This window comes from Molothrus ater, chromosome 11, assembly GCF_012460135.2.
Source record: "Molothrus ater isolate BHLD 08-10-18 breed brown headed cowbird chromosome 11, BPBGC_Mater_1.1, whole genome shotgun sequence".
NCBI classification, from domain to species: Eukaryota; Metazoa; Chordata; class Aves; order Passeriformes; family Icteridae; genus Molothrus; species Molothrus ater.
In genome coordinates this window covers 3,980,067-4,000,774 of record NC_050488.2, presented here as the reverse complement: position 1 = coordinate 4,000,774, position 20,708 = coordinate 3,980,067, and the positions used below count along the sequence as shown (strand labels likewise).

The window sequence follows — 20,708 nt, the reverse complement described above, 5'->3', positions numbered from 1 at the left end:
CTGAGTTGTGGTCAAAAGGCCTTTGTGTATTCTTGCAGTCTGCTGAAGTGCTAGAATGATCAGACAAGTTTCCCACCTTATGATTCTAGTGTGAAATACAGCTGGTAACTCTGAGGTGTTGATGAGACATCTGTGCTGCAGGACAGATACAGATATGGCTCCACAAACCCTCAACCAAGCACCATCACAGCCATCCAGGTGGTTTAGAAAGGAGGTTTCTTTTTCACAGAGTTTTTTAGTGGAGAGTCGCTCCTTCTGCTTCAAATTTGGCTTCAGATTTTATTAAAAAGAGAGCTAAGCAGTGCTTTCCCTCCTCCTCCCTACTCATGAGCAGCAGAGAGGGTTCAGAGGAACTGCTGCAGGGCTGTTATCTCCTGGTTAGCTGTTGTGTCTTTCTGCAGCACAGATCAGCGCTGGAAATCCTCCTTTGGAGTTCTGCACTTTAGTCACTTGTTTGCTCTTATGGGACACTTAACACTTCATTTCAAAAGGCTTCAGTAGATGTTTGTAGAAAGTAGTGTAAGCAGCTCTAGGAATAATAACTTGGATTTCCTTCTGCTGTTTGTTGAAACATGTGCTCTAGTCTGCAGTAGCTGCTTTATGACATGAAGTATGTACATTCCTCCTGGCCTCTGTTTTACCTCTTGTGTGTTGGGATATTGTGGTAACCAAAAGCTTAATTTCGAAATACATTTGAACATTAAACTTGTATTTCAGGGTGAGAATGGGGAAGTGGAAAATAGGAGGCTTTTCCCCCCAGCTTGGTTTTTATTCAGTGAGATGGTCTAGAACAACCTTGTCGTGTTGTTGCTAAAGATTGTGGTTTATGGCTTCAGATGCCTGGATTGTTAGTGTTCATCTACTTCTTGGAATGTTTGCAGATATCTTTGGGTTTTGGTACAGGACTTAATTAGGAAATGCATGAGCCATCTCCAGAGCATCTGTGAGCTTACAAGTAGGAAGGGGAAAGGAGGGGAGATGGAGAAGGTGAGGGAAGCAGCTAAGGAGTCTGGATGAGGGAGTCAAGGCAGGTAATGAAGCTCACAGAGGATTCTCAAAATTGGTACCTGTATTAGACAAATAATATGTCTCTTCTCTGTGATATTTATTTTGCCTCCAAGAGCTGTGGTGAAGATGGAGGATGTCCAGTGCTGCTTTAGAAGGATCCTTCCCAATCCTTGTGCTGGCTGCACAGGGGCCTGCAGTGAGCAAAGGAGCAGGGAGGGAAGGGGATCTGGTGTTCTAGCAGCAGACTCTGCTTTCACTGTGTCTGTAGCTGCTGCTGCTGGCACCTGCACTATGATGGCTGCAAAGCAGTGCAGGAGAGGGGAGAGGGATTTGGTTTGGACTTTGCAATAACTCTGTGAGAAGGGGATTTGTGTCAAATCAGGGTAGATAATTGTTCCTCATAGTGCCTTTGCAGTATGAAAGAGTTTTCCTGTGGCTGTTGGTTGTTTTGTTTATAAGAATAATGACAAGTTCAGTTCTGTTGCAATAAACTTACTTGAAGAGAGGACAGGATTGTATGTTTAGACAGAAGGGTGTTGCTGAAAGAGTCGAAAGCTTCTGGTTGGAATGACTTAATTATCTGCAGCTTTCCTCTGGTCTTGTTTGGCAGAAAGGGATGATGCTGATCATTACTTGATGCTGTCTCGTTGAGAGAATCTTCTTAAGGTGCTTTTTCTGATGATGTCATTTTGTACAAGTCCCAAAACTTGTGTGGCCTGTTTCTTCTGTTGTTTTTCTGTGTGGAGTTCCCTGAATCTGTTTTGTGCTATTGAAGTTTGTGTAAGTACTGATGCCCCCCAAACTTCCCAGTTTTTCCTGAAAAAATCCAGATCCCTGACTATAAAGCAAATTTTTTTTCAGTTGTGTTCTGTTTTCTGTTCAGTTGTGTTCTGATTGTTTTTTCTTTTCATTAATATCTATGAATGTCTTGATTTAATGAAAATATAGAACAGGCTGATTATTTCTGTATTAAAGAATCTTCAATTATGGAAATTTTGCTGTTCCTGTGGATATAAATACAATAGCTTATTAATAATGGCCTTCTCTGAATATTGCTCTTATTAAATATGGCCACACTCTGCTCCTTTGGTTCTTTTACAGAAAGATATTACCAGAAAAAGCAAAATGCAGCTTATATTTATTGAATTTTAATTTGACCAATTGGGAAAGGCACAGTTATGGTAAGACTTGAACTTAAACATTTTTGTCTCCTTGATGAGATTCTGGTATTTACATTCCAAACCTGTGCTGATTCCTGCTTCTGATGGATTTGGCAATGATGTAATGCAGGGAGGAGTTCTGCATCTGATCCTGTAGAACTTTCTGTCTCTTCTGTTTGATGTTTGGTTTTTGTTTTTTATTTTTTTAGTTTCATAGGGCATTTCTTTGACCTGGACTCTCCAGCATTGTTTTTTTTTGGGTGTGTGCACATCTCAGCAGTGTCTAACAAAATAGTGTTTAACAAAACCCCCACACCTGCACACCTTTTGCCTACTTAGACAAAAGGACAGGAAGACAGCTTGATGACTAAAGGTAATAGATCTTTTTTCTTAGTTGTCATTGCTTTTGATTTTTTAGCATTTGATTGATTATTTAGCATTTTATTTACTTATTGCAAACAAGTAGAGGAGTTTCTCCCCAAATTGACTGAAGCAGCTTTGAAAACTAGTTGAAAAAGCCAAGTGTGTAATCAGGGTGTGTCATCAGTGAAAGGAAAGGAAGAGATGCCTGTCTTGCTGGGAAGAAGCTGGGAAGAACAATGAAGTTTTTATGAACAGAGGGCAATCACCAGTTTGAGTTGGAATTTGGGAACCTTTGTGACACCTGTATTAAATAGGATTCCTTGCATTGACCTCGGCTAATTGATGTTTACGTGCACATCTATGGTCAGTGGATGAAAAAAAGGCAGTTTGGTATTTGTGTGTGTTTAATTCTTTGGCTAAACAGGTACAGTGTGACTGTTGATGCCATAACTAATTGACCTAACTCTACTTGAGTACAACCTACAAAGGTTTAACTACAAACAAAGAATTAAAAGTTGAAAGTACTTCCAGTTCTGTGAATTAGCTGTGAAGCTTTTTATTGACACACATTTCCCCCAAGTTATTAGATTGAGTCAGCATCAAGGAATTTTAATTCTGTATCAGGATTTCAATTCAATATTGTCCCAGTGGTTACATTGTCCCAGTTGGTTACAAAGTTTTCTTGTGTTTCCCAGGTTTCTGCACTGAAAGGATGCTCTGAATGCAGAGTGGTTCAGTGCCTTCCATGGAGTGAAAGGGAAGGTGGCACTTGGAGCAGGGCTGCGTGTGGAGAGGAGAGAGAGCAGAAAGGCAGCAATTAAAACTTTCCTTGTACGAGTGCCTTCAGTAGTGTAGATGGGGAAGCACAGCATGAGTGTGGATGGAGATGGGAGACAGAAGCTCTGTGCTCTAACACCGATCCCATACGACAGCCATCATTTAACTGCAGCAGCAGCAGCAGCTCTCTCCTCCCTGCAGAATACTTATTTATTTCAGAGGTGCTCTCTTTTGCTAATAATGAGTGTTGGAGCAGACTTGTCTCTTGGTGACCTTCTTTGGAAATTCAAACTCTACTTTGGGTCTGGTTTTTTCTTTTTTTTGTGTGACTTTCGAGAATGCTGAAGGCTATATCCAGTGAAAATGTAAAACCAATCCCAGTTTTGCAGTTAAGCTCAGGAAGTCATTAGCCTTCATTAAAAATGATCCTGTTTTTTTTCTGTTCAGGTTCAGTGCTGGCTCAAACTTGAATGAGTTCCTTTTGCAGTTGAGATCAAGTTGTTATCTCCACAACTTGATTATTTTGTGTCTGTTACAAGTGCCTGTAATGCAGTGATGGAGTTTCTGTGCCTTTCCTGTATCTGCTCTCACTGACAGTGGCCGTGGGTTGCTTGCTTTGGGTAAAGCTGACCCAAAGCTGTGTAGGAGTGCTCAGTCTAAGAGTCTGCTTTATTCACTCTTTTGGTTCTTCCTCCCTCCCAGCTTTTCAGTGGCTCTTCCTTTTGCCTCAGTGGATTTGTCTGTGACATGGAATAAAGTGTCAGGAGGTGTTCTGACCTCCTTGAAGTGTCCCCTGACCTGCTTTTACTCAGGAAAGAGTGGAGTCACTGGATTCTGCATGAGCACAAGGCTGCCTTAGGTGCCTTCTGGCTGACTTGTTCTGGATGCTGAGGATTATTCACTTGTTCTAACTGTCCATTTAGTTATTTAACTTCATTCTAATCCCTTTTACTGTTTGGGCTCTGTATTTCCTCCCCCCATTAATAATTTCCTGGAATGCCTGCTTTCCCCTGCATACCATCAGATGACTTGGCAGCTCAATGCTGGGGAGAGTATGCTGCTGATAGAGGGGGCTTTAGAGCAGCTTAAAGGGAGGGAGTTTAGGATGTGCTTTTATGTTCTGATTCAACTCACCTGTCTGACAGATGGATGAGGTTTTTGATATGCTTTTAAATGTTAAGGAGCATTTTTCCTTGTTTCACAGCAAGGATGTCATGTGCTGTGCTACCCAGGCAGTGCCAGTGCACGCTGGGGGTCAGGCATCAATGGCTTTATTCATCCTGTTCTCTCTCTGGTATGTGTTTCCACCTCAGACCAGTGGGTGTATCACTTGATAGCATTTCAGGTGCTCTGATTAGCTGCTTTGGCTGAAGGGCAGACATTTCCTTCTCACTCTTGCAGAGTGTAATCATTAAATTCTCTCGGAATTGGTACCATCTGTGCATTGCAAGGTTATAGAAGCTTAGCTATAAAGTGAAACCTGAGGTAGTGCTTGACTCTCATGGGAATCAAGATCATAACCAAGCAGAAAAAAAAATTGTAATGAGCACCTGAAGTCTGATGCAAGCTGTGAGCTGCGTGCTAAAGAAAACAAGTGTCATGGGGGTGTGCTTTCAAAGAAGGGTTTGCCATATTGAATGGTGTAAAGCCAGATGCCATGCCAGAAATCCTTTATTCATGTTAAGAAATAAAACCATTGTTCTTCAAGGACTCCTGTGCTAAATAAAAGAGTATTGTTCCTATTTCTGAGTGCTTCTTTGCACTGTGTGTGAGCAATTGCTAAACTTCCTCCATACTGGCAGGAAATGTAGCTTTCCTCACTTTGTTTTGTGTGATCTTATCCACCTTATGTAGAAAAAAACTGAGTTGGAAAACAATTGTGTATGATACCACCAGTGTATTTCATTCAAAAGCTGCAAAATTTTCTAGTACTTAGTTTGTTTCCATCTCTCACAACCCTTCACATTGCACAGCACACTGACCTGGATGAGGAGACCTTTGAAAATGTCTTGTGTTGAGTGCCATGAAGGTAAGCTTTGGCTGAAGTGCCTGGGCAGTATGGTGGCCATGTTCTCACTGAGTTCCACCATTTCTCAGGAGCACAAACTCTCCCTGTCACTGTCTTTTCTGAGATGTGAAGATAACACTTCTTTGTCCATCTTCCTCCTTCCTGGAAGTTGCATTTTCTGAATAGAAAACCATTGTTTTCTGTTCAAACCCATAAAACTAGAATTGGAATTGAAGGGGTTGTGGGATGTAGGGGAATTGGAATTGTAGGGGTTGTGGAATTAAAAAAGTCAGAATCATTTTTTTACTTGGGAAGTAGTGCATGCAGCTACAGTGTGCTACTGCATGCAGCTGCAGTGTGCTCCTGCAGGAATAGCTTAATATCAGCTAAACAATTCCATAGTTCATGTTGAGTAGCCTTGGAACTGTCGATAATCAATATTTGCATATCTCCGTGTTCAGTTTGTCTCCCTCCCTTGGACTGAAAATCAGAATGTACTCTCTGTAGGTGCCATTGCTGTAGGTTGTTGTAAAGCCACAACGATTAGGTAGCACTGAATAACCACAGTGGTAGGTCTGGCATCCTTGGAGCTGTGTTTGATAAGTTCTTGGTAGCTCTTCAGGGTCAGCAAAACAGTGAATTAAATAACCAGGTATAAAGAAATTCAGAGCCTTTACAAGAGACACTATTTTCTCCAAAAGTGTTTGACTTTTTATCTTCATCTCCTTTGGTGGTGTGAAATTAGTTGCAAAAAATAGCAGAGTAAGAATGGTAGAGAAGATTTGTTACCAGTCTTTGAGAGTGTTTCACCCCGTGTTTATAAATGGCAACTTGTGACTTTAATATGCACAGCTTCTTTTTTAAAAGAAAGATGGGTTTAGTTACTCTGTTTCTGTATTTTGTGCCTTTTTAAGCAGCTGGTAGGTAACTTTGTCATGTAAGATTGCAAATAGTGCCTGCAAAAATACTGGTGAGTTTTTAGATGCCAGAATTTATGAGGTGTTGTGGAGTGAGGGAGATGATGGGTGTGGGAAGGGGGGTGGAGTTCCTTTTGGGAATTAAAAAGTCACTTCTCAGAGTCTTGTGGATATTGCATATGTGAGCCCGAGTTGGGAATCCAGGAGATGGGAATCTTTTCCAGTTTGGAAGGACATGGCAGAGTAGTGCTTTGCCTCCAGACAAAAGCAGTTAATGTGTGCTGCTTAGAATAATAACAGAGTAATAACAAATGACGTGAACCTGCTTATTTGGAGAAGGAGAAGCTGATGTTTCCCAGACTTTGTGTTTGGACAGGCTAATTCTTTGTGGTTTTGTACAGAAACTTATTCTAAACCTGTGTGAGCAGAGGGAAAATGCACATCTTTCTGTATATCTAAGCAACTTTACCAGCAGTTGAGCTACTTTTAATTTTTCCTATTTCTTTCACTGCCACCAACTCTTATCTGGATTTGTTACTAATGTAGCAAGAGACCTGAAAAAGTCATGACGCAAACGAGGTTGTTCCCTGAAGGGGAATATCAAGATTATAGATTTGCCCCAGTTGTGTTTAACTTTTAAAAACTCTCCAGTTCAGGAGGCCTGCATTTTATGACAGTGAGGTCATAGAATAAGGTCATTATCAAACACCAAGCTGTAAAGAAACAAATGTAAGCTTTTATCCTGGTTTCATAATTCTGCTGCCTAATCCAAAGTACCTGGATTGATTCCAGTCATATTTTGGCCGAGCTGCCAAGGATTACTTTAATTTTTGGATTTTATTGAGTAAGATTAATATAATAGCTGTAGTAACTGCTCTAGAGATTAAGAATTTTTACAGGTAAGCTTTTGGGGCCCAAGCCCAGGACACTGTTTTTTCCCAGGACACACGAGGACAAGAGCTGTGTGTGTACACATCCCGCTGGTCTGCGGTGTCACCGATTTGGAGTATTTTCACAGCTCCTTCTCTCCTTATTGGCAGTCCTTGACTTTGCTCTGCTCTAACCCAAACAATTGTTTGCTGATGGGGTGCTAAGGAGGTGTTTGCCTTTCTTGGTGGGGCTGTAACTGCGGGCTGCAGAATCCAAACGCTGTGGTTTGGGATGGAGCTGCCCCAGCACCTCTGCTTACATCATCTCCGGCCCGGCGCTTGTGCAAGTGTTTTAGAGACACAAGTTTTGGTATCCTTGTTGCTAGTGTTTGTTTTCAGTTTTCCATAACAATTGGGAAGGGTTGTTGTTGTTGTAGGCCTAGGATGGGCCTGGAGCCACTGAGAACATTGTTATCTGCCATCAAGCTGCTCTGCTCTCATGTGAGAATTGCCCTTAAATTCCTTATTTGAGAGTGAGAGCTGTAGTGTGTGATGTTCTGATGGGTGGGTTATTTTTAGTCTTTTGTCACTAAATGGAGACTGAACATATGCAGGGATTAAAAAAAACTGTAGAGAATTCTTCCTTTGAATTCATTATTTTTCTAACTTATCTTACATCAAAAGATATAAAGCCTTTTAATGTTGTATGTGTTACATTTGCCTACATCCATGCACTGTTTCTTTTTTTCCCCCTTCTGCTTGCAGCCTGATTTTTCATCTTTTTATCTCTCTGGGATTGTTATCCAGCTCACTAAATCCTCTGCTGGTGCCAGTGCCCTGCTGGAAGTGGTGCCAGATGCCTCTGTGATCCCTTCCACTGGCTGTGGAGAGGGAAATGGAGGGAGCATTAGGATCTAGTTGAGCTGATTCTCCAAGTGCTGAGGAGTAGTGACAGCCTCTTCAGAGCTCCATTCCCTTTGGAATTTGGGTCATTCTTGTGTGTGCAGATAAGTATGGCACATATTTGATGTTCAATCTGTAAATATAAAAAAATTGTAGGCATTTTAAGATAACTGACAAAAAACCTCATGGCAACAACCACCCACAATATTTCCAAGTAAAGAATCAGCCAAGTGAATCAGAAATGCAATAGCATAAAAAATGTGGGCCAATATTTTTGGTGGTGATACTTCTGAAGCAGTTGGCACCTGTGACATCTGATGGATTAACCTTGGTGCTGTGCAACTGCTATGGAAATGCACAAAGGGATGTATCTAGCTGGAAACTTGCCTCAAAACAGGAAAGAAGTGTTTGGAGGGTTTTTTTGATGTTTGGTTTTGGGGTGGGTTTTTGTTTGTTTGGTGATGGTTTTGGTTTTTTATTTCTTCTAATCATCTAATAGTCTTACTGAAATGTAGTTTGGGCTGGCTGGTTTAAGTGCATCTGTGAAGTTTTGTTTGAACAGTGCTGTGTTTCCTTTTGCCATCTTTAGGCCAGCAACATGTTCTTCTTTTGCCATATTTAATTTGAGTCATTTTGCCAAATCAGAAATGACTTGCTGATGAACAAATACTGTCCCGAGTCAGGTTTTCCAGAGCACTGGTTGGAATCTTGGCTGGGAACTGATTAAAAGATAAATATCTACACTAGCCTTGAAAGATTACAGAATCATGTTTCTCAATGGATTAGAAGTGATAATCAGATCACTCCATCACTGATCCACTTACTAATGAATAATTAAAGCAGGAGAGCCAAATGGTTGGAACACGGTAAGAGTAACACGCTGCACACAGAGCCACAGGCTCACCAGGCCCTGGGCTCACAGTGGCAGAGAGAGAGGAAGTGTCACCAGGCACCTTGTCCAATCCAGGTGACTGTAATTCCCACTCTGGTGGGATCTCCTTTGCTGTTGGGGCACTCATCCTGCAGGACAAATCAAATTAACAGCAAAGTACCCTTTTATGTGAGAGTGTATTCCAGATGTGGGTGAACGTTGAGATTTGTGGTGGTGTGAGGCTTTGTAGATCTGGAAGAGGCCTTGTCTGGCTTTCAGTGGCAATGTCTGAACCTGGACCCAGTTTTGTTGTTGCTTTGGGTGACACATTGTCATTAGTTTTGCTTGTTTCCTCTTTCCCTCCATGTTAGTAATTAAAGATATCTGCAGCTCTCTCCCTCAGCATGTGCAGAAACAGCTTTCAGCTCTGAAACATGGAACAGATCTGGTGCTGTCATGCTATGGGGAGCTTTTTAATGGCAAATCATTTGGAAGGGAAAAAGCTTGGATTCCATAAACCTGAAGGGCAACTGGGCCATTTTGTCTGCATTGTCTTTGTCAGCAAATCTGCATGTACTTCTGTGCTAGTGCTTTAAACTGATTAACCCTTTTTGGTGTGTCTTGGGAAGGCCCAAATGGAGACAGACTGGCTAAGAGAGAACTCTGGAAAACAGAGTTTGTCTCTACCTTCTGTGGTGCCCAGTTGTTGGTATTGTACCCATTGCACCTGAATAGGCTGAACTACACCCATATTTACAGTGGAAGTAAATATCTCTAATATCAGCTATTTAGGCAGACCAGAGACAGGGCTGTGTGTTGCCTTTTAAGGCTGCAGGTGCCTTAACACTGTGTCAGACTTTGATTTTAATTTGTAAAGTGTGAAGCTTTTTGAATTGTTACAAAACTGATAACAACTGTAAAAATTACAAAAGTTAGTGAAAATGGTTTTAGGGTAAAATATTTGAAAACCTGCTATATTTGTTCCTGTGTTGTGTATTTACTCCCCAGAAGTTTATAAGCAGCAGGGTTTAGTTTAGGGTTGAGTTCAGCTGTGTAGCTGCTGCTGGTAACTGGTGTGTCCTTAATAATTTGTAATGCTCTGCTGATCCTGTGAATGAAGTGGGCCTTGTGTCCCTTTTGGGGAGCTTTGGTGCACAAATGCCAGGGTGGGGGTGTTTGTGGTTCCCTGTGAGCTTTCCCAGATTTTCAGAGCAGTGCTGCAAGCTGAGGGAGCATTTCCCTGCTGTACTTGGTGACTGCAAATGCAGAGTGGCTGCCTCGTTCAACTGATGGCAGAGCTGGCAGCACACATTGCTGTGTTTGATTTCAGCTGGTGTATTTGATTTCAACTTGAGTGAAATAACCATCTAAAATGTGCTTTTCTGTTTGGTTTTTTCCCCTTAATTTCTCAGAGAGGTGCACTGGGGAGTGAGGCAATTGTGGTGTTTATCAATGCTAATGAATCCCTGCTTTTCCTGTTTTCCTCCAGCGCTGTGTGGTGCTACGGTTCCTGAAGTCCCCCCCCAACCAGAATAAGGTAAGATTTAAACCTGTCCCGAATGCCCTTGGGTAAACTAATAGCCAGTGTGAGGAGAAACAAGAAACCTGTGAAAGAGCTGGGGCTGGCAGGAGTAAGAACAAGTGGATGTTTTGAAATGTGCCTGTGTTTCAGGGGGTTTGGCAACAGGAGGAAATCTGAGGTTGCCTTATGTAACTGGGCTGATGTGAGTGCTGATACCTGAGGCTCTGTGTGGGGCAGAGGGCAGAGCTTTCAGTGTAAATGTCCCATATCCACCTGTGGGAGCACAGGGATGCTGAGCAGGAAAGGAGTTTCCCTGGCTGTGGGCAGGTGGGACAGAACAGGAGCTGCACACAGCTGGTGTCATGGTCAGGTCTGCTGTTGACCACCTGCTGAGGAGCTAAAAAGCCATGGAGAGTGAACAAACACGTGAAATGTTCACAGAAAACCTTTGTCAGTGAGTCCTTGAGTGTCCTAGCTGTTGTTACAACCTCCCAGTTTCTTCATGTACAATAAGGTTTTCCTGCTCAAGAAGGAGCTGAAGCAAGTTACTTTAGATTTCTTTTAACAGGGATAAAAAATTATCAAAACCCAAAGATGGAGCATAAACACAGTGTTCCAAGGAACAAAAATGAGAAAAGAGAGCAGAAGGTTCAAATTCTTTCATTTGCTCAACTTGAGAGGAGTCTTTAGGCTGTGTTACCTGAGAGATACAGGGATGGCCTGAGTTTCAGCAGCCCTGAGCCATGGCTGTGTGAGGCACAGGGACACATTGTTCTGGTGGGGGACATACAGAAAGCTCTGGAATTGGGCTCTGCTGAGAACTGGTGTGTGTGCCTCATTCTAGGAAAAAAGAAACAGGGATGAATGTCAAGTAAACATCTAGAAAGGGCATTTTATTGCTTTAAACCAGGAAGATAAACGTGAAAAGCATTCAGTTTTACAAGGCACAAGTTGCTAAAGCAGAGGAAGGCAAAATTAGTGAACATAGCATATGTATGAGTTACTTGATGGTCTTTCTGCTGCTACTTAACTGGAAAAAAGGTCTGGTAAAACCAAAGTACCATTCAAGTAGATTTTTGAGCTGCTTATACTGGCAGGATTTCAAAAATGTATCTTGTGTTTTGGTAGTAGCCCAAGATAATAATGTTTAGTGTTAACAAGAGCAGTGATGAGTCCAGAGCACCACAAGAAAGGAAACAGTGCTTATCTCAATTTTTAGTATAGCAGCAGAGGCCTAGACCACAACTTCATGTAAAAAGTCAGTCTGTTGCAGTTTATTAAGAAAACAGAACACTGGCTGCCTGCCCCTTTTCCTTTCTAGTTTTTCAGTTTTAACTTCAAAGAGATTGCTGTACAGTAATTGTTTTGAACAAATTGACAGAGTATGAGAGAGTCACAGAGGAAGGCAGGAGGTGACTTCTCAGTTACCACAGCACTGAGGCTGGGCATGCACATTCCAGGGCTGTATTTTGAGGAGAGCTGGCTCCAGCTCTGCACTTGCCTTGCATTGGGAGTGTGTGGACTGGTGATACACAATTCCCTCTAAACAGAAGGTTTTGTAATTTGAATACACTTACTTATTCTGGTGATTGATTTTTTTAAAGGACCATTTTTTCTTGGAGCAGAACAGAATAAATATTTTATCATCAGATCAGTAAACAAAGGCTGGAGAATCAGTTTTGGGATAAACTTGCACATAGCAAGAATGACAGGGAAAATGTTTTATTTTTTAGGAATAATCTGTATTCCTGACTTAACAAAATGAGTTAGGTTCAGAAATGTTCTGTTCTGTCTGTGCATGACATCACAGATCATCCAAGGTAAACAATGCTGAAGGAAGCAGTTCAAGCAAAATATTTTCTAGTAACACACACACTGAAATTCAGATGTGAACAAATAGGTCTCAGTCTCTTCTGCTTAACTCCTTTGGGAAAGATAAAGAAGTCTGGATGCTGCTTTGTACATTTAATTATCTGTTTAATTATGAATTTGGGATTAGATAATCCAGTAGTTGAACAAGTTGGTATTATTGTGCATTGTAACTTTATTATGATTGAAAAACACTCAATGTAACTGCAGAGATTGCATTGCTTGAATAGAAAGTCAAGTGTCAGCCTCAGGGAGTGCTTTTAATTGCATATTGCTATGTTAGTATATGATCTTCTTCATGAAAGAATTAAAAAAATTATTGTATAAAGCCAATTTGAGTTTTGGTGAGTGAGCTGGCAGTAATGATGGGTCCTTCAAAAGCTTTTAATCTTAGTGGTTTTTGATATTAAAGGATGATGCTCAAGTAGCCTGTTAGTTGTTCTTTGTTTCACTTAGATATATCAAATAGACTTGCTCTTAAAAGACATTTTAAGCTTGATTTATAATTTTATGGTTGTATTGATCTTTTTAACTGGTGACTCTTTCCATCTAGTAAAAGTGGCAGCAGTAAATTTTAATGAAATGTTTATTTCTCAGTCTGGGAGTCTGTGTGTCTATGTTAATCCCAGCCAAACAGAACCCTGGGGGTGCTGTGTACATCAGCAAACCAGGTGAGAACCATCTGTAAATGGGAATTAGCTGAGATTTCTGTTCCTGATGAGATGATGTGATGTTCCTTCTCAGCACCCAGGATTTGTGTCAGTTAAGGAAGGGGCTGTGTTGTCATTTGTGATTAGTGCTGGATGTGGTCTTTCCTCCTTTCTCTAGGCAATGTCAGTATCTGGGTGTTGTCTCTAGTATCCTATTTCCTCTTGCTCTGCCCTGTTTATATTTTTTTCTCCTGCTCTCGTTTTTCCTCTTTGATTTGCTAACATGTACCCAAGTGTTGCACTTTCTTTTCCTCCACTTAATCTTATTGTGAGGTTTGAAGAGGGTTTGTGTGTTACAAAAGGACAGAGTAGCTTTGAGGTTCTCTGTTGTAACAATAAAGTACCTTGCAGAGGAGCAGAGTGTGCTGGAGTGCTGGCAATGGGATCACGTTGCTGTACAGCTCCTTTGCTGGGAGCCTGTCCAGGTCTCACTGTGCACTTGTCCCTGTCCTGCTTCCAGTACTCATGAGCTTCCTTTCTGGCTTTTGGCATCTTGTCTCATAGAAACCTTTCCTTATGAAATTGCAGAATATCACAGTAGAGTAAGCTTTTTCACTGTGTGGGGCAGGATTTGGGACAGATGGCAAGTTCTGTAGCTGTTCATGCCAAGGGTTGGGATATGGCTCAGTCTTTGCAGCCATTCTCTTCCCAATCTCCATGATGTATTTTGTAACACTCCAAGCCTCTTCTGCTCTGCAGCTGTTGGGCACCTCTTTGGAGTCTCTGAGCTCTTTTAAGAATAATGGTAAGAGTAGGTCTTGAGCAGTCTCCCCTTGTTCCACCTTTGTCACTTTCTCTCTCCTTTGTCTCCTGAAACCAAAGAGGAATCATCTTTTGTGACCATTTTTCTGTGTGTCCCAGCCCTGAGGCAGCAGTAGGGAAACAAATTCAGCACCTTTGATGTGTCTGTTTGACTTCAGTGTGCACTGGCCTGCCAAGCCCAGCAGTGAAGTTATTTGTTAAATCACTGACCAGGATGTGTGTGTGTTCTGGAGTGTTGTTATTGTTATTTTGGAGTTCAGTCACTACATTTCTGTTTTCCAGACTCCAGAGGAAATACTACACCATCTGCAAAACATTGTGGACTTCGGAAAACATGTGATGAAGCAGTTCTTTGGGGAGAACTATGTTCACCATGGGGTAAAAGATTTGTTTTTAAAATAAATGCTTAGGCATTGTAAACACTGAAGTGTTTTGGGGAACACCGAGTGCCAGTGAAAGGAACTAACAGGGTTTGCACACAGGAAGCATTTGGATGCAAACAGGGACCTGCTCTGTGCTGATGAGGTGATTGGATTGTACTCAGGGCTTTGGCTGTTTCAAGCTACTGAGTGTGGTCATTTCTCTGCTCTGCCTAAGGCAAGAGGGGTGTGTGTGAGAGAGAGAGAGATTTTTAGACTAACTGCAAAACAAGGGGAGAAACCTGGTTCATATAAATTGTTGAGGTTTCTAGAGGTCACCTCTTCCCTTGCTCTGTTCTTCAGGGCAGCCAGGTATTGTTCACTGAAGATCAGATCAGTGAAAAAGTTACAGCTTCACCTGGAGCTGAGTTACACGGTTCTGCCTTGGAAGGGCTGGGATGTGACACATGGGACTTTTTCACTTGTGGAAAGGACAAAATGATGCAGGTTCCTTCACACACATTAAACTTGCACTGAAAATGCTCTTTGCCATGCATTTATTTAAATTAGTGCTTGGTTTTTATAGAGGAGCAGGTGTTACATGTGATTGCAGGTACAGGTGTTCACAGACAGTGAATCAGAGGGAGAAGCTGCTGACTGCACACTTCAGTGTGCTTTGTGGAACCCACTGAACTTTGCTGCTCCATTTCAACACTCCCAAATTGGGTATTAATTTTTGCATTAAAATGTTTTATTTTTTGTTCCCCAATAGGAAATTATTCAACTGCCTTTAGACTTTGTAAGACAGCTCTGTTTGAAAATCCAGCCAGAGAGGCCAGGTAAGTGCCAGGGGTGGGATTAGAAAGGAGCTTCCTCAAGCTGTAAAGCATTTTCTTTGTTCTAAAGTAAAAAAAAAAAGCATCACACTACAGAATATAAGGAATTTTATTTTAATATTTAGACAATGATAAGTTGAAAATTTGTTGTGGAAAAAATGGATTCTGTTCTGGAATTAAAAGTAGTATGTTATAGCTCTAAAATAGGCCAAGAGATTGGCCCTTGTGGTGTCTTATGTTCCCAAAAGTTCCTGAGAATGGCCAGAAACTCCTGCTTTAGTAAAACTCCTTGAAGATAAATACAGTGTTAAATCAAAGTACTGTAGTCAAGTGCTTTGACACTTTTCATCCAGGAAAAAAAAGGAATTAATTTACATGTAGTGAGCACAGGTCCACAGTGCCAGGAACCAGTGAGGAAAGTTAATAGTGTCTAATAAAAGCTAAAAAACCAATGATACTCTGGTGGAAGGGAATGATAGAATTTAGTTTTATTTTTCCAACTAAAACTTTGTGTGTCCACAGCTGCTGGGGATTGCAGTGTGCTTGTGGGGAAGTGTCCAGGTGCTTCACAACAGTGAATCTCACTGTCCATTTTTAGCAGGATTTTTTTTCAATGTTACTCCTCACATAAGCCTGTGTAACATACAAAAGAGCTTCTCTAATACTTCAGATTTCTGTGCCTTTCTGATTTGGCAAGTGGCTTTCAGCTGTGAAGGTGTGAAGGATGTACTTTTGCTTAAATTTAGAAAAAGAAAACAAACCTCAACATTTTGTTGGAGACAGAAGGCTTCTTGCTCATCCTGGTGAAGCAGTATGGCATGACAGGCTGGTGCCCGAGGCTTTGGTTTCTCAGATTTATTTTTTCTATTGCAATATATATTTCATTTTTCTTAGCAGTGGAAGCTGTAACAGGAACGTGTGTTCTGTGTGTCTGTTTAGTAACAGGTATTTGAAAATCTGGGGCTGTGTGCTCTTGTTAACTTTGAACCACAGTCTCACAGACCTTTCTGTGTCCCGAAGGATGCACGTGGAGAGAGGCTTTTCAAAGGATGTTTATGCAGAATGCCTCTTGAGTTTATGATATTGCTGCCACTTTTCAGATCCTTTTGACTCAGCTGAGGGATGGTAGGTCATGCATAGTAAGCAAAGGGGAGATCAAATCTTGGAATAAATACAGGAATGAGTCACTTGACCTGTTGTTGGCCAATCCATTTCCTCGCTGTTTCGGGTCTCACCTTTCTTGGGAAGAGCTGGGAGCTGACCATTAACAGCAGCTCTTGGGACAGTTTTGAGGGAGCTGAAACCAGGCAATGATAATGGGGAGGGCAACTGTGCGAATGCATAATTGGCTGCAGCTGCCAAACCTGTGTCCCGTCCTTCCCCGCTCGTTCCCACGCCCCACCTGGTGACCGAGCTTGCTCCAGAGCGAGCGAACGCCCCAGCGCTAATCCCCCTGTTGGTGTTGTTTGTCCCCTGCTGTCGCAGAGTGTCGCTGTGACAAGGACATGGACACGCTGAGCGGTTACGCCATGTGCCTTCCCAACCTGACGCGGCTGCAGCCCTTCCGCTTCGCCGAGCACCGGCCCATCCTCTGCATCGAGATCAAGGTGGGCAGGGACAGCCTCGGGCCGGGGCCGGGTTTGTGTTCCTGCGCCGCACTCTGGCCCTGCAGCACTGGGGGAAGGCAGAGCTGATTCACTGGCACCCATAGGAGGAAACACCCCCTTCTCTCTTCCAATTCCCCATCTTTTGAAACTTGGGAAATTCCCAGGTGTTACAGGCTTTTCTGTAGGCCACAGCAGTCTGGCGTGGTTATTTTTTAAAATAATAGCGAATAATTCAGCTTTTAAGTGCTTGAATTTTTTATAATTAAAAAAAAATTAACTGGAAAGATTTGCATATTGTATGCCTTTATATTTCTATAGAGAGAGACATTTGGATTTACGATCTTATTTTGTTTGTTTGTTTTAGCCAAAGTGTGGCTTCATTCCCTTTTCCAGCCATGTTTCACAGGAGATAAAGCACAAGGTGTGTCGTTACTGTATGCATCAGCATCTAAAGGTAATTATTAAGTCACCCTGCTTCCCTTTGGCTGTACTGTGCTCTATTTGCTGTTCCAGGCGTCCTTGCCTGTTGAAACTTGCTCGAATCTCTGATATGACTAAAGCTGGTAGGAGGATACACAGCTGAGTTGCTGGGTGTGAATTTATTTAGTGAGAGATGGAACAAGTTCTGTGGGAAGCTGGAAGCAAACAAATACAATATCAGCCTTTGGGGACTATGAACACTGGGATTGGGTCAACTCTGATGTGGAACTTCCTCCCCAGATCAGCTCCCCAAGTGCATTCTGTGACTGAGAACAAACAGCACGTGACAGGCACGGAGTTCATGGACTTGTGCCTGCTGAGACTCTGGAATGGAGTGACTGTGACTCCCTGGGATTTCATGTGACCCTTTCTCCTTTGTTGTTGGGAAGGATGAAAGTTTGACAAGAAAGTCTCACAGATGTGTGTGCTTGGCAGAAAGATTTTTAAATGTAGAGTCTGATGAAGGAATAGAGATGGAAGCAAGTTTTGATCTAGAAGAAAAGAATTGCTGAGCCAGTCTCACTGGATAACCAAGGAGGCAAAGGCTGTGTTAGTTAGAAGGGGTTTTTATGGCTTAGAGCAAAGGATAAACCCACCCCAAACAAGATGTTTTTACCAAGCAGAAAGGTAGCACAGGCAAACAAGTCAGCAAAGTTGCAAGTAGAAAGAAGATCTCAGAATTTTCCACTTCAAGAAAACTGAAAAACAACTTCTAGCTTAAACTGTAATGTACTAACTTTGAGTGATTGGAGAACAGTGACATGAATATGGTAATTACAGTAGTTATGATAGGCTATAGATAATAGTTAAGGTATAGATTGGTTCTGCTGTATGAGATGCTCAGCAAAGAAAAGTCTATAATGCATTGTAACCAAACCCAAAGGGTCTGCAGGCCTGCCTGTAGCTGGAGCTGACAGCTGTGGGCACACCCACCACCCTGGGCTGCTGGAACCTCTTAGATGGAATAAACTGTGTTTTGGAGAGCCCCTGGAGTCCCACATCTCTCATTTAGGCTCTTACACCTTGTGAATACAGTTTGAGTGACTTGAGTTAAAAATGACTGGGAAACACCCACGGTGTTTCATGAATTTTGTGCTCAAGGTGGTTTAAATGTGCTGACCTCTGAAGGCAGGATGTCAGTGCCACAGACCTGGCTGTTAAACTGGGGGAGCAGCTCTTCCAGGCAGAGAGGGTAACAGCAGTGCTCTGGGTTTCCCACAGGTAGCCAATGGAAAATGGAAGCGACCAAGTAAATATTGCCCATTGGATCTCTTCTCAGGGTAAGGATTCTGTGGTTTTGTCTCCTCCACCCCCCCCAAAAAATCTGCATTACAGATTTCTTGCTTGGATTACTTTGCCTTTTATTGAGGTGTTATGGATGATCAATGCTGGCTTGTCTGGACCTTTACAGTGATTATATAATCTGCTATTTCCCCTTTACACCTATCTCAGCAATCAGAGCTGCCTTTTGCAGCATAACATTTCACCCAAGAGCTGTTTAGTGTACTCTGATCTGAAGTTCACTTTGCCTTTGCCATGACCTCAGTGTGAGTAATGTGCTCAGTGCATGTGCTCATGCCAGGTGTGAACATCCAAAGGCTGTGATGAAACATTCTTGGCTTTGTTTTCCCTAGAAATAAACAAAGAATGCACTTTGCTTTGAAGAGCTTATTACAGGAGGCACAGAACAACTTGAAAATATTTAAGGTAAAGTTAAATTTCTGCTTGCTTTTTTTGCCTTGGATTTTAAACAATTTGACTTGAGCATCTCAACAGTCAAGATCTTCTTTCAAGCCTACCTAGTCAGACCATCACTGTTGGACCCCATCAAGAGAAGGAAATGGGGAAGTTCTTAGATGAGGACAGAAAAATAATAATTACCCAGAATTCAGACTCAGAATATCCTGAGTTAGAAGGACCCATAGGGATTGTCCAAGTCCAACTCCTGGCCCTGCACAGACACTCCAACAATCCTACCTTGTGGCTGAGAGCATTTTCCAAATGCTCCTGAAGCTCTGGCAGCCCTGGGGCTGTGACCATTCCCTGGGGAATGAATTAGTGGGAAGGAATCACTGAGGAGCAATTAACAGAAAAGGACTCTTAAGGTGACCAAAGATTTAAAACTTTATGTACTGCTTCAGGAAGAAGGAAATAAGAACTTGGCATGTTGCTGCAAATACTTTGTTTTAGATTCCTGTTGGAGCACTGATACAGGCCTCACTGAGGAAGGAAAAAGTGGCATTGCATGACACTCATGTAGGAAAAATATGAAGCAGTAACTGATGATTTGTGGAGATTTTCATATAATTCTGGGAAACAAGATTACTTCAATTTATTTCCAATATTAAATCAGCTATTTGAATTACTTAAACTTCTATGAGCTGCCCTCTTTTTGTGCTAGTAAGCGACTATCACACCTTTTCTGTCCCCTTTCACAGCCTTCCCTTTGCTGGTCTGGGCTGGTAAAAAAGAGTGTTTCACACGGTGCTTTTTCACTGCTGACCTTATTCAGAAAGAAGTGATAGGAAAATGTGCCAAGGATCATTCACCTGTATTGTTCTGATTCCTCACAGGCCATTAAGTTGGGAAAGTAGCACTTGATTTAAACAGTGGTTTTGGTTTTCATTCAGAGGCTGTTACTGCAGGCTCTGATTGGACTTTAGAGATTAAGGTCCCAAATCTTTAGGAGATTGGGAATGTTGGGTGTCTCTATGCAGATTGTTAAGGTAATAACACTTTTCTATGCTTAAAATACTAGACCTGATGCTCTGAATAGCTCAGTATGAATAACTTGACTTCCTGATGTGCCTAAAAACTTCTTTTTCTCCTTGTTGCAGAATGGGGAACTAATTTATGGCTGCAAGGATGACCAGGACTGTGTCTGTGACTGGAATGAACTTGCTCGTCACCTAAAACCTTTCTTTTTCCCTTGCAACGGGCTGGCCAGCGGCCCCCAGTGCACAAGGACGCTTGTCAAGGAGCTGATCCACGTCATCACCATGGCGCTGCTGAGCAGCACCGACTCCTGCCGGGCAGGGCACATGAAGACAGTTCCCATTTCACAGGGGAGAAGCTACTGTGAAGCAAGTGCTTTTAATAAGGAGCTAGTAAGAAATGGTAAGGGATAATGTTGTACAAACTGTTCATAATCTGCTGTTTGTGGAATCCCAGAGTGGTGAGGGTTGGAAGGGAGCATCACAGCCACCCAGTCCAGCCCCCTGCCGTGGGCAGGAGCACTTCCCTCCAGAGCAGCTTTCTCAGAGCCTTGCCTGATCTAACAGTTCAGATCTTTGTCTCTTGGTTATAAATACTGATATGAGAATGGAAACAGGGCAATTCTGGTGGCATTTAACAAAAGAGTTCTGAGCTGCATAGCTGCCAGATAATTGTTGTTAATATAATGTGACGTTGTAGTGAGCACTTACAGCACTGTATGTAATAAATAAAAATAAATTCAGGAGGTGGTACAGGAAAAAGGGAAGAAAATAGCAGTTTGAGCTGATAACAATCATAGGTATTCCAAATGAGTGGGGAATTTCCATGTTGTATGTGATGAAGCTGGGCTGCTTTGACTGGTTTATTACAACTCCTGTACTTTGCCTTTCTCTGCTCCTCCTGTCAACCCTCACCAGGGCACAGCTCATGTTCTTTTCTTCAGCTGCTCTTCTCCTGGTGAAGAGAGGTCTG

General features: G+C 42.2%; 1 protein-coding gene across 1 annotated transcript in view; it reads left to right on the top strand.

The window, feature by feature from the left end:
* Window positions 1-20,708, top strand: part of IPPK (inositol-pentakisphosphate 2-kinase) — a 30,379-nt gene that overhangs the window by 3,059 nt on the left and 6,612 nt on the right. The window contains exons 2-9 of the mRNA XM_036390743.2: window positions 10,366-10,413; window positions 14,022-14,117; window positions 14,871-14,937; window positions 16,420-16,541; window positions 16,906-16,995; window positions 18,243-18,301; window positions 18,656-18,728; window positions 19,859-20,138. Coding sequence (XP_036246636.1) covers window positions 10,366-10,413; window positions 14,022-14,117; window positions 14,871-14,937; window positions 16,420-16,541; window positions 16,906-16,995; window positions 18,243-18,301; window positions 18,656-18,728; window positions 19,859-20,138 — 835 coding nt within the window. The remainder of the gene's footprint in view (window positions 1-10,365; window positions 10,414-14,021; window positions 14,118-14,870; window positions 14,938-16,419; window positions 16,542-16,905; window positions 16,996-18,242; window positions 18,302-18,655; window positions 18,729-19,858; window positions 20,139-20,708) is intronic.